Raw genomic sequence first — 12,804 nt, forward strand, 5'->3', positions numbered from 1 at the left:
AGATGGTTCCTAATTTCAGGGTGGCAAATATTGGCATGAGCAATGAAGGAGGTGGTAAGATCATGCTAGTTCAGACATAACCAGAGGCAGGAATAGAACAATAAGTGAATGCCAGGGTAATAATGCAATGATGGCTTTTAGGACTCTTAATAATTCCTTAGAGCATGGTTCTTTTTGTCAATTTCAGATTTGTCTATGTATCTGGGGAATGCCTATGGTATCACCCATTGGTTGGTCTCCTCTGATGTCTGTCTCGAGTCAACATTTAAATTGTTCATTGCCTTGCAGAGGGTACCTTCCAGGTCTTCTTGAGTGATCTATGGCATCTTTAGGTATCAACCAACTTTTAGTTAGGGTAGGAGGGCTTGATGGAAGGAATAATGGGGATAAGCTGCTATGAAACTGTTCTCGGTGAAAGGGCATAGTGAGTAGTCAAAGGCAAATTCTTCAAAGACTACTTAGTGAGCTGATAGTGCTGTCCACAAGGTCTCAGCAGCAGAAGTCTTCTCTTGAGACCCAGGTGCTACATTCCAACTGTTACTTATCTTGAAATGATAGTAGAGGACAAGCTGGACAGTATTATCCAAAACTAGGATACATGCTAGGGAACAGTTTTTCTCTGGAAATTTACTTTAATGTTAACAGAGTAGCAGTGTCTTAGTTCAGGATGTTACAACAGAATACCACAGATGGTGGCTTATAAACCACAGGAGTTTATTTCTTACAGTTCTGGAGTCTGGGAAGTACAACATGGAGATAACAGCTTGTACAACTCAATATTAAAAACAGAGATCATCCTAAGGGGGCTTAGCAGGTCTTCCTTGGAACTTCAAGGGCAACCCTCAGGTAAGCCTGGAACTCTGCAGTTTGAACTCTCTTGTATCTGGAAGCCTGGTAGGTCGTTTCACCAATGTTTCTGCATTCCACATCCTTGGGGACCATTTCTGGATGATAGAGTAAATATGTTCCTCCTCATTAGATTGCTCCTGGCTGCTGCAATGTTCTTTGGCAGAGTCTATCAGGACTGTGAAGGTTCTGCTTTCCTCTAGAATTTTGATTTATGTGTTGGTGCATTTGCTCAGTATTTGAGCTGAACAGTAAGTAGAGAATGTAGAAGTCAAACCCATTTGAAGAGGGTTCATCAACAGGACCTCTAGCTTTTTCTGAGCATGGAGGGAAAGTAGCACTGTTAACTGAGAGCTTGGACTCTGCTGTCAGATACACCAGATTTGATCCAGACTCAATAACTTATTAGATGTTTAACCTTGGATGTGCAACTTATCCTGACATCAAAGGGGATAACAGTAGAACCCACCTCACAGAGTTGTTGTGACTAAACACTGTCATTTGTAAGGTAATTTGCAATGCTTAACCCAGTGCTTATAAACTAGGTAAGTGCTCAATAAATCATGACTATTATTATTTTTCTGATTTTAGCCCAGTAGATCTAAATGACAGTAATTGGGTCCATCCAAATAGGAGCCTGGCCCCTAATGCAGGTTGTCCCCATGCTTCAAAATTAGCCCCCAATGGCCAGGAACTCATGTCCCCACGGTGGTTGTTCTTGGATAAGAACCAGCTTAAGAAGCTGCATATGAGGTCTCCTGTATTAGAATCCCCCTGCCCTGCAGTATTTCAAGCATTTGTTTCAAATGCTTTTTTTATGAAAGTAATGCAAAAGCTGGACAGAAGAGAGGAGTTTCTCCTCTTGATGAGCAATATTCTAGCCAGAAATCAGACATGCTCTTCTTTCTTACCTTGTTTTGATTATTTGAGTGGCCAGAGTAGAAAATGGGAGATGGATTACTGGCTGTATCTTATAAACTCTAGCATCTGCTGGACATCTGGGATGGAAATATAGTCTGCCAAAAAGCACTTTGCCTTGGTGAGACAGATGATGAGAACTGTTACTCTTACCTTTAGACTTTCAGAAGTTTTCTCACAGCTGGCCTAGAGGTAGCCTAAAGTATGCCTCTGTCATACTGGGCCTCATGGGATCCAACCCCTGCAAGTACAGGAGGATGCTCTCCATACAAAAGCCTCTGCAATCCAGAAAGACATGCAAGAGCCCTTTCATCAGCCATTCGAGAACCACAGGAACACTGCCCAGGCCAATGGCACCGCTGTGTACTGGGATTATTTAGGAACCTCTGGAAGGCTGCCTTCATTGGTCCTACTCTTAGATGCCCCATCTCAGACAAGATGCACCATCCAGGAAGTCCTGCTTCTTGAAAACCTGTACGTGGCAGAGTTCATCTTTGAGGCCAGGGGGAGTAGTGGGCTTTCTCAACAGTCCTGAAATAGGAGACTGTCTTGAGGCTGTGGCAGACTTGGCTGGAATGGACTGTCTGTTGTTTAGAGGAGAAGTTCTGATGAACTCCAGACACAGAGGACCTCAGCCTCAGGCTCAGAGAACAAGCACCCCCAGTTTTGGAGGTAAGCAGGCCCTAGGCCATAAGGCTACAACAGTCATACTAATTTCAGAACAGCTCCTCTGCTACCTGTGGGAAAATGCTTGCTCATAGGTGGCAGGCTTATTTGGAATATCCAGAAGTGGGCACACGGTGCTCTAGATTTGGGGCCTTCAGCCGAATTCTCAGCCGTCTTTGAAAGTGAAATGCAAAATGTAGGTTACCCAGGCAACATCTGAGTCATTGATCTCCAGCTGGGAAAGACCAAAAGCAAGAGGAAAGACTAGCCAATGTGGGCCAGAAAGTAACGACAAGTGACTTGACCACGGTCAAGTGGGTAGAACTGTAGTGTAGAACCAGAACTCTTAGGAGAGAGTTGCACGGTGCCCACATGTGTGGATAGGTCTGGGTGTGTGGTGAAGAGCCAGGCCTGGTAGACTGGGGACTTGCTCACCAAACTTCTTAAGGTCCCTAAGACACTACCACCTTGGCTCCCTAGGGATGTGGAACACGTCACCACTGAGATTGGGACACTGAGGAGTGTGATGAGGCCCATCCGGTCAGCACAGCTTTGTCTGAACAGCTGAGCAGAGTGGCTGGTCTCCTTTGTCGCAAGCACAAGAGCCTCACTGCCAGAGAAACAGAATAAGAGCTCCTCCCTCCACTCTGCTCAGGAGACCACCTCAGGGTCATCTTGAGAAGGTATGGCAGTGTCTCAGGACTACCTAAAATTTCTCACAAGTCAGCTACTTGGGAAAGTGAAGATGCCCAGGACAACTTTCAGAAAGCCATAGTGCAGAGGCCTTCTCTGTAGAATACTTTTTAAAAAACCACCAAATGCTCATTACACCTTCCTCCCACCAGCCTGATCTTCTCTGGGTGCTTCCTTCCCCAGTACTGTGCTCCGTCTCAATGAAACGGAAGAGCCAGGTGTCCTGCCTTCCCTTCTAGGAAGCTAGAGGGACCCCTGACGTCTTCTCACCATCCCTGGTACATCCATTGGTGGTTTGTGACTACAAGGTGGCCTTTCTCCCTCGGGGGACTTTAAGAATAATATAAGGATGGAAGAAATGACTGGAGTTCAATTGGTGGTAGCAACTGGGTGAGATGGTGAAGCAACTTTGGCTTCTGATCTAAACTACCTGATCCTATCTTATTCTTAGCCTGGTTCTTTAAGACCTTCCTTCAAACCTTCAATTTGAGCTCCCCAACATGCTTTCAATAAATTATTCTTTCATTTGGGGTTTGCAAGAATGGGTTTTTGTGATTCACAACCAAGCCACCCCAGCTAGGTACCCAACATCTCATTCTAATTGTAGTGGCATCCGGCATCACTCTGACCTTTAAGACAGCCTTCCACCTAATGGAGCTGATACATTCTGAGGGGCTAGACTCTTGTGTTCAGGCACGGTGGCTGCTGATTTCTATGAAAACGACCACTCATTCCTACAAAGCAGGGAATTAATTTTTTTCAAGTGTTCTGAAATTTCACCAAAAAACCCCCAGTTTGCTAGAATCATTCAAGAATCTCTCTAGGAAAGCGAAAAGGTGGGGCTGGCTCTGCCCTACCAAGTGGTACCTGGAAGTGTGAGCCAGTAGCCTGATCTGTGGCTTTCAGGTGGGCCACAAGCCTAGTCAATTGTCTGAAGAATTTCACGTTTTCTTTCCCCAGAATTAAGGAGTCATCCAGTAGGCTTAGATTGACCCCAAGCAATTTTGAAACCCACCCCACAAACACTTTGGTATGTGTGGGTCAAGGCAGGCCTGACCAGGGGTTGGACTTAAACAGGGCTGAGGACTCTGCAGTCAGAGGGTTTCTGAGGCTTAAGGAACAGACAAAATCCTACAATTTCAAGAGATAAATCCAAAGGAACAGCAAATATGTGGAACCAAAGCAGGTCAAGAAATCTCATAAGTGTCTGGAGCCAGGGAGAGATAAAACAAATGCAAGAGAGCCCGGAGCAGTGAGGTAGGAGGGACCCCTGGTTGAGTGACCACCCAGATGTCCATTTGTCATCTGCAACATACTTTTGCAGCTTGGTCCATCTCTAATGCCAAGATGCATCCAGAGTCATGAACAGAGCAGACAAATGAGGTAATACAAGCAAAAAATGGAGATTCTGGGTGAATCTTCAATAACACTGGCCCCTGTGAAGGAAGCCATCTGAGCAATGGCCTGGTAGCCTATCACCATTGTCGGACAATCCAGACACAGAGCCAGCAAGCTGGGGTCTCTGACACCAATCAGCTCTGAGACCTTGGGGGAGTTTTTGCCCATTTGGGGCCTCAATTTCATCTTCTGAGAAATGGGGGTAAACAGTCTCTCCTCTACCTACTTTGCAGGGTTATTGTGAAGACCAGATAAATCTTAAGCATGCCTGGAGTAAGAGTCTTCCCTCCTGGCTCAGTGAAGAATCCACCTGCCAATGCAGGAGATACGGATTTGATCCCTAGTCTGGGAAGATCCCACATGCCGAGGAGCAACTAAGCCTGTGTATGTGTACCACAACTATTGAGCCTGTGCTCAGGAGTCCGGGAACTGCAACCACTGAGCCCATACGCTGCAACTACTGAAGCTCCCGCACCCTACAGCCCTTGTTCCACAACAAGAGAAGCCACAACCATGAGAAACCCGCATAACTAAAGAGGTAGTCTCTACTCACCTCAAGTAGAGAACAGCTCACACAGTAATGAAGACCCAGCACAACCAAAAATAAATAAATAAAATTATTTAAAAAGAAGAAAAAAATTATTTTAAAATTATTTTAAAAGAACTATTTCTTATTTTCTGAAATAAGAAATCTGAAAATGCTGCAGAAACCTAACAGTGTTATCAGGATCCCCTCTTTTAAATTGAAAAAAGTAATGCTTTTTATTTGCCATTCTCCTCTGCAGAGTTCAAAGTCCTCAGAAAGCATAATTTTCTTGACAGAAGCTGACACTTTTCATAGACTTCTGCTGGGAAATCAACTGAAAAGGCTAGAAAACCTTTACACAAACCATTTTTAATTTTGGAAATAAGCTAACTGATTGATTGCCTAGAGCCATCACTGTGACTTTTAAAGAAAAGATGTTCCTGAGTTGTCTGCTGCAAAGGGAGTCCAGTCAGTTGAGCCACATTGCCAGTTCAAAAGTGCAGAGATATCTAGGATGGGTGTGGTGTGGTGTAGCCCAGCATACTGTGGTTGCTATTTGAGTTTCGTCTTGGATTTAATCCGGAGTTTGGATTTAGAACCATCCTTGCGCTGTACCTCTGAAAAGACCAAAACAATTATTGTAGTAATAATACCTTACATTTATTAAGGACTTTTGATTTTACAAAGCATTTTAAAAATTCTGTCTGCATGAGTAACCCCCAAGCTACAAACCATGTGCCCAAAATTCGACTCCACATTGGTTACTGGGATTGAGAATGTATGTTCTCAAAGTTTATAGGTAGTCAGGAGAGAAGAGAAAGAAGACCAGTTCTTCCTTCCTTCCTTCCTTCCAGTACATACTCCAAACTTAGTAGGGAAAAATTTTCAAATAGAGCTGGTATCCAGAACCCTCCCATATCCACGGCTGTACCCCTGTTGTGTCTCTTGGTCCCTGTTCCCTCCACTCTCTCATGCACAGGTCCTACACAAGCCTGCTGTCTCTGATTGCTCCATGAAACCAAGCTTCCCAATTGTTTGGAACCCTTCTGACTGGCTGCAGTCATCTTCCTCTCACATTCAACCGTCCCCTTGTTCACACCCTGTCTTGTCCCCATTCCTCATCACAGGCCTCACTTTGATCAGAGACTAAGCCACATTCATCTTTGTAAATACCCCGCTCCATTCTTTTCTTTATCAATAACTCAGAACACAGTGATTCACTAACTGTTAAAAATAATGACATAAAAATAAATGTCTTCCTACTCCATCCAAATGTTTTCCTTACTCAGCATTCACAAGGCTCCTTCCTTCACTGTATGATTTTCCAGTCCTTCACTGGACAAAGATTAGGTGAGAAGTGATCTCCCTGCACTAACTCATAAAATATGACCCAGTATGTTCCATATGCATGTCAGGTTGCTCCAAGGTATCTGTGTGTTTTTTTTTTTTTTTTTTTTTAAAGGAGCTGCCTGCTAACTCTAAGGAATGTCTAACTTGTGGATTTTTCAGAGAAATGTTTAGGTCACTTGCATGGCATGGGGACTGCCTTGCTTAGCAGCCTGTTCCCCTAAGCTTTGCAAGGCTTCTGATCCTCTTTTGAGTCCCTAGCAGTGACTCTGATGGGGGGTGTGGAAAGGAGGGAGAAGAGGGGTTGTATCCTTGTGTACGTTATTGTTTGCAGGCTGGGACCTAACTGAATAGTTATCCTCCACCTAACATTATTAAAATGTTTTATTTGTGTATTTAAACTAATCCCCAAGACTTTTATGGAAATGGACGAAACTAAAGTCACCCATTCCATGTTGAGGTGACCTCTCCAGTTTAACATGAAGACCTTTTCTGTGGTTTGCATATAGTAATTTACACCATGGATGTAGGAACCTGATGGGCTACAGTCCATGGGGTCGCAAAGAGTCGGACACAACTTAGCGACAACAACAATCTAGGGAAAGTCTAGTTTCCAGATTATTGGGATAAAATCACACCACAATAGAAGATAACATTTTTTTTTATTTCATGAAAACTACTCATATACATTCAGACCTAAGGCTAAAGGATCTTTACACCTGGAGTGATTAACATTTTATCACTTCAGAGTTAACAGGAGGAGAGAAAATGGACTCAGATTCCTCCTGCTCGAGTACTGACAGGATATACCACAGCTGGGCCAGAGACTGTGAGGGACTGGCCAACTTACTGCTTTTGTTGAAGGCAGAGGTAGAGACAGGGGTGACAGAGAAAAATAGATAATAGATATCTGCCCAGTACCACCCCTGGCACCAGGACCTGTCCTGGGAACAGACTGCAGGTTGAAGGTGAAAGCAAAAATCAAAAAATAGCCTCCAATATAGGGGATATTAAAAACTCTTTGAGGGAAGATTACAGATTAATTAGAGATAAGAAAATGAAGAGTGAAATTCCTTTTCTTGTTGAATAAAGATTATTTTCATCATAGACAATCCATTAAGTACTAAAAACTAAAGACAAAATTCCCCATAAACCTTTAGCAACCAGAAACAATGTATCAATGTTTAGGCATATTTGTTCTGGTCTTTTTTTTCTGGCTTAAAAAAACTGTGATTATTTCCTTTGACTAGATTCTCAAGAGTGAAATTATTAAGTCAAAATATATGTATATTTTTGAGGCCTACCCATACATACTCTCAAACTGCTTTCTGAAAGAGTTATACCTGTCTGTCCATCCACAAATACTATTTGGAAAACTAACTACTTTGTCCCCTCTGTCCAGCACTGTATTCTTTGTTTTTAAAAAGCTTTTTTAAAAAGTTAAAATTGTATCTCATATTAGTTTATTAGTCAGCATTGTTAGTCATTTGGATGTGTGTGTGTGTGTGTGTGTCTGCATTCCTAGGAGAAGTATGAACTAGTAGATCACCACTATAAATATTAATACTCTTCTAAAATATTTATGACCCAATCAAGTTTTCACTCATAAGTACTATCCAAATGAAGCAAAAATGAGAAAGCAATGCTCACCTTTCTTTGGAGATTTTGGGGGTTTTTCAAGTAGTCTGATTTCTTCTTCTTCTTCTTTTTCTTCTTCTCTTTCTCCTTCATTTTCTTCTTCTTCTTCAGACTCCTTAGTTTTATACTTCATCAATACTTCCTCTAATTCTTTCTCCAGTTCTTTATTTCTTATAAGGGTATAATGAAGTCTTTCATTCACATCATCAAACCTCTCCTCAGCTCGTCTGGCTCTGCTTTCGACCTCTCTGATGTTGACAAAGTCCAGAGAAACACAATAAAATGGAAAGGCCTGAAAAAGTATCTTTCAGATCTAGAAACTCTTTGTCCAAAAAAAGGTAGTGGGATGAGAAGAATATGTACGAACAGCACAAATAAGGAAAGCAGCAGCATCAATGTTTAGCCAAGAACTGAGGGTCTAGGAGCTACTCTAGAAGGTAATGTCAGAGTTGCAGTCATGGTGCAATTTAAGAATATATTCATAATTTCTTAATGAAAACTGACTTTTGGATATTTGGAATTCTCCACCAATAGCCAAGGAACCCTTTTCAGTGGTTAAGCTTGGCTTCTCTATATTGATATTATTCAACAAGCAAATAAAATAGTGTCCCTTATTTTCCAGCACCTTTAAAACCAGATCTTAGAATCAAAAAAACCACTTTGAGGTGTGCTTAATAACTGGAACATATATGTTTATATCTCTTCTTCTCGTAGTTTCTTAGCCATCTTAACTCTATTGTCCTTCCTACTATTTGGGTTATGTAACCTTCTTACTTGCACACAATAGCTTCTCCTAGTTTCATTCATATCTCTAGTTCATCTCTTAAAACATACTGAGCGGGATCACTCCTCACACTCTGCTCCCACCCTATATATACACATACACACTGGACTTCCTCCACCTTGTCACTGAGGACAGCTGTCCCTACTGGAGCAGTTTAATTCATTGCCTCCAGACGATTTGATGGTACCCATCCTGCTTGTAAGGAAAAAGGAAACAGGAGAACCAAAAATAAGTGTGCATTTTTCAGCTAGATCTCCTGGACAACAATCTTTGTCTTCTTACCATTGTGGTGTCTCATACTTACATTAACTTCTCCTGTGTGCGATCAAGTATAGCCATTGCTTCAAGATACTTTGGGGCCAATGTACCTTGATTAGCTGATTCTCTCTGACAAGAAAAGTATGTACTATGAATGAACTGAGAGTCCCAATAGTAAACAGTCTCTTTCTTCAGGATGCTCTGGACCAAGCCATCTTTTTCTACTATTCATATTTATATAGTAGATGATTAAACACATTCTTAATATGAAAGAAGAACAGCGATTTACTGTGGCCAAATATCATACCAGATTGCCAATTATTCATACTCAAGTGGATATAAACTTTATTAGAGTTGTAAAGAAGAAGCAGGGAAAACAATATCAACAAAAAGAAGCAGGGAAAGAAGAGAAAGTCTAAAAAATAAAGAGAAGGGCAAACATGTTTCTCTAATCAAGTTAAATATCAAGGAAATCAACTATATTTCTCTCATTAATAATTTACTTCACTAAGCACATAACATTGCATAATCCAATCAGATCTTTCAGTTTCTTAGGAAACTTCATAAATATCAAAGCAGTGAAAATATATTAAAAAAAAAACACCTCACACTTATTTTGACTCTAAATATACTCCAGAAAACAAAATAAGAGGAAAACAAAAGAGAAAATTTAGAAGACAAAAATTGTATGTTAAAATGAATATTATGAGGCATTTTTCCAGACCTGTGTACTTTAAAAATCTCATTTATCCATATTTCCCCAACAGAGACAAGTAAAAGGCAAACCCCACCTTCTAGATGGAAAGGGGGCTCTAAGAGGATAGGCAGTCTGCCATAATCACACAAATATCAAGTGGTTAAAGCAAAACCTTCATCTTGGCCTCTCCATCCTCAGTCACACATGCTACTGTACTATCCTCACTTTTTCAAAAAGCAAACCAGCAAAAATAAACTATCAAACAAGTTCACTTTTCCTCTAGCTCTTTTATTCTCTTGCTATTGTCCCAGTCACATATTTTTCCTCTTTCTGTCTTGCTTCCCCTTTGGATAATAAATCTGTTCTTGTTCAGGCTGGACCAGCAATGTGTCACATGGCCTCGCTTATACAGCACATACTACTAATTTATTTGCTCTTTGAATCCAAAAGGAAGGTTTTTCACAGCAGAGGTTTCTGGAACTGGAATTCCACACATGATTTGTACAGCTACATGAAGCAGTTTTAACTACAGGTGGAAACCAAAGTAGATCAGGACTGTACTCTGTGAACCTTAACTTTCAGCCTTCTGACTCTCTCCTCATTCATTCAAAGAACAGATATTTAGTTACAAGGTATGAGGGAAGCATTCCTCTGTTTGAAACCACCAAGTACAGATGTTTTATGGTCCTTTTCAAATTCTTCAATAGGAAATTCCCATGGTCCAAAATGCTGGACGGTTGGGTTTCTAGAATTATGGCCTCCTCTATGTATGCTAAGGGGCAAACTTCCCTGCATCAGCCATATATATGGATACAGACTGTTGTTGTTGTTATTTAGTCGCTAAGTCATGTCCAACTCTTCTGTAACCCCATGGATGATGGCCTGCCAGGCTCCTCTATCCATGGGATTTCCCAGGCAAGAATACTGGAGTGTGTTCCCATTTCCTTCTCCCAGGGTCTTCCCGACCCAGAGATTGGACTCACATCTCATGCTTGGCAGGTGAACTGGATTCTTTACCAATGAGCCACCTGGGAAGCCCACTAGATATAGATGCCTCAAGAGAAATTACAGAGACTCTGCCTTGAGCCCTTTTTTCATATTTTGAAGCTTCCTCTGATTTTTATGCTCTTTCACCCACTATATAATAGAGATAAACATGGGCCACATGGCTCTTGGAAGCAACTGCATTGGACCATCCTTGTTTGTGCCAACCTGCTGTAGCTTTCAGCTAGTCTCTCTATCAGACTCCAATTATGCCTCTGGACTTTTTGGCTTGGTTTTCTGAGGTCTGGCTCTACTAATGGGCTTAAATTAAAAAAAATTTTTTTTAATTTATTTTTGGCCGTGCTGGGTCTCCATTGCTGCGCAGGCTTTTTCTTGTTGCAGTGAGCAGGGGCTCCTCTCTAGTTACGGTGCACGAGCTTCTCATTGTGATGGCTTCAATAATTGTGGCTCCCGGGCTCTAGAGCACAGGCTCAATAGTTGTGGCTCACAGGCTTAGTTGTTTTGCAGCATCCCTTCCCTGACCAGGGATCAAACTTGTGTCTTCTGCATTGGCAGGAGGAGTCTTTAATGCTGAGTCACCAGGGAAACCCACTAATGGGCTTTAGCTTGAGACTATTTCAAGGAGGATCTGGCTTCAAACCCAGTTCCTTGGAATCCAATGCTCAGTACTGAATGCCTAGCCATCCACAGTGACCCTGTCAGCTTTGGACATATTTTCCAGACCCACCAATTCCAAGGAGCCTGCTCTGCTTCTGTTAAAAGATGGATAACTTGGTCACTGCTCTTAACACCTATGCCAAGGGTACATGGTATTGTGGAAGGAAAACACAGGTTTCTAAGTGCTTCCTTTAGCTCAGTGAAAAAAATATGACTGATCCTCCAAGTCTGGCCCCTACTCTTTCTTTCAAAGGAGTTCAGAGGTAATCAGCAAAAATCTCCCATCTTTCTCATATGTACAACTCTTTACAAACAGCCAGAACCTGTGGTTTGAAGGCAGGCCTAAAAGAGATTGTTCCTAACATCTTGCTAGTTAGGGTAGCTGAGCCTTAGGCAACCCAGCTCATGCAGCCAGGCGGCAGTACCTGGGGTCAGCTGAACACTGTGGGAGAGTTTGGTGAATTTAGTCTTCCCATACCTCCACCCTCAGCAAATTGTTAGAGTTCAGGCTGCTTCTCCTTCAGGGACAACTTTGAAATGATTCCCATTCAGAGAGGGCCACAAAGGGTGCCCTGCAGCAAGTTCTCAGACATGATTAAATCAGGCGGCACCCTAGGGCCAAGCAGCCTTTCCCCAGGATGTGCAGAGGCAGAGTCAGGGCCGCTTACTGGGGTCGCTTGATTCACCAGTGAAATCAGGAAGTGCCAGACCGAAAAGTGCCTGAAACAGGCACAGCCGGCCGAGTTTTGTGCATGCTTCCTGCTTTGAGTTCCTGGTGGCTCAGACGGTAAAGCGTCTGTCTACAATGCGAGAGACCCGGGAAGATCTCCTGGAGAAGGAAATGGCAACCCACTCCAGTATTCTTGCCTGGAAAATCCCATAGATGGAGAAGCCTGGTAGGCTACAGTCCATGGGGTCACAAAGAGTCAGACACGACTTCACTTTCACTTTCACTTCCTGCTTTGAGTACTGCTCCTGCTACTGCTGCTAAGTCGCTTCAGTCGTATCCGACTCTGTGCGACCCCACAGATGGCAGCCCACCAGGCTCTGCCAACCCTGGGATTCTCCAGGCAAGAACACTGGAGTGGGTTGCCATTTCCTTCTCCAACTCTTCAGGAATTCCCACAAAGTCCTAATTTCCAGCTAACTGAAGAGAGTTTTGAATAATTGATAGTCCACCCCTCTCCCTCTCCTAGTTACAGTGGACACTAGGGCATCAGGTAACAATATGAATAAGGCTCTGGTTTAACAGGCCAAGCAATTAGCCTGTCTAAGCTGGTGGTAACTCACCACCACTACTCCTGTTGATCAGTCATAACTCAGCCCCCAGAAAACCCTGTTCTGGAGTCATTTGAAGGAGGAGCTATGAGG

The 12,804-nt window shown here is 42.6% G+C and overlaps 1 protein-coding gene across 6 annotated transcripts in view; it reads right to left on the bottom strand.

Annotated features, from left to right (window-relative positions):
• Window positions 1-5,400: 5,400 nt before the first annotated feature.
• AXDND1 (axonemal dynein light chain domain containing 1) overlaps window positions 5,401-12,804 on the bottom strand; it is a 69,695-nt gene continuing 62,291 nt past the window's right edge. For all 6 annotated transcript variants that reach the window (XR_014052388.1, XR_014052387.1, XM_081485897.1 and 3 more), the window contains exons 24-26: window positions 9,121-9,203; window positions 8,045-8,280; window positions 5,401-5,664 (exon numbers count right to left, since the gene is read on the bottom strand). Coding sequence is in view for 4 of the 6 variants with exons in the window: in XM_081485897.1 (XP_081342023.1) it covers window positions 5,600-5,664; window positions 8,045-8,280; window positions 9,121-9,203 (384 nt within the window). In the remaining 2 variants the exon portion in view is untranslated. The remainder of the gene's footprint in view (window positions 5,665-8,044; window positions 8,281-9,120; window positions 9,204-12,804) is intronic.

This window comes from Giraffa tippelskirchi, chromosome 5 (genome assembly GCF_054371585.1).
Source record: "Giraffa tippelskirchi isolate mGirTip1 chromosome 5, T2T-mGirTip1v1.2.pri, whole genome shotgun sequence".
NCBI classification, from domain to species: domain Eukaryota; kingdom Metazoa; phylum Chordata; class Mammalia; order Artiodactyla; family Giraffidae; genus Giraffa; species Giraffa tippelskirchi.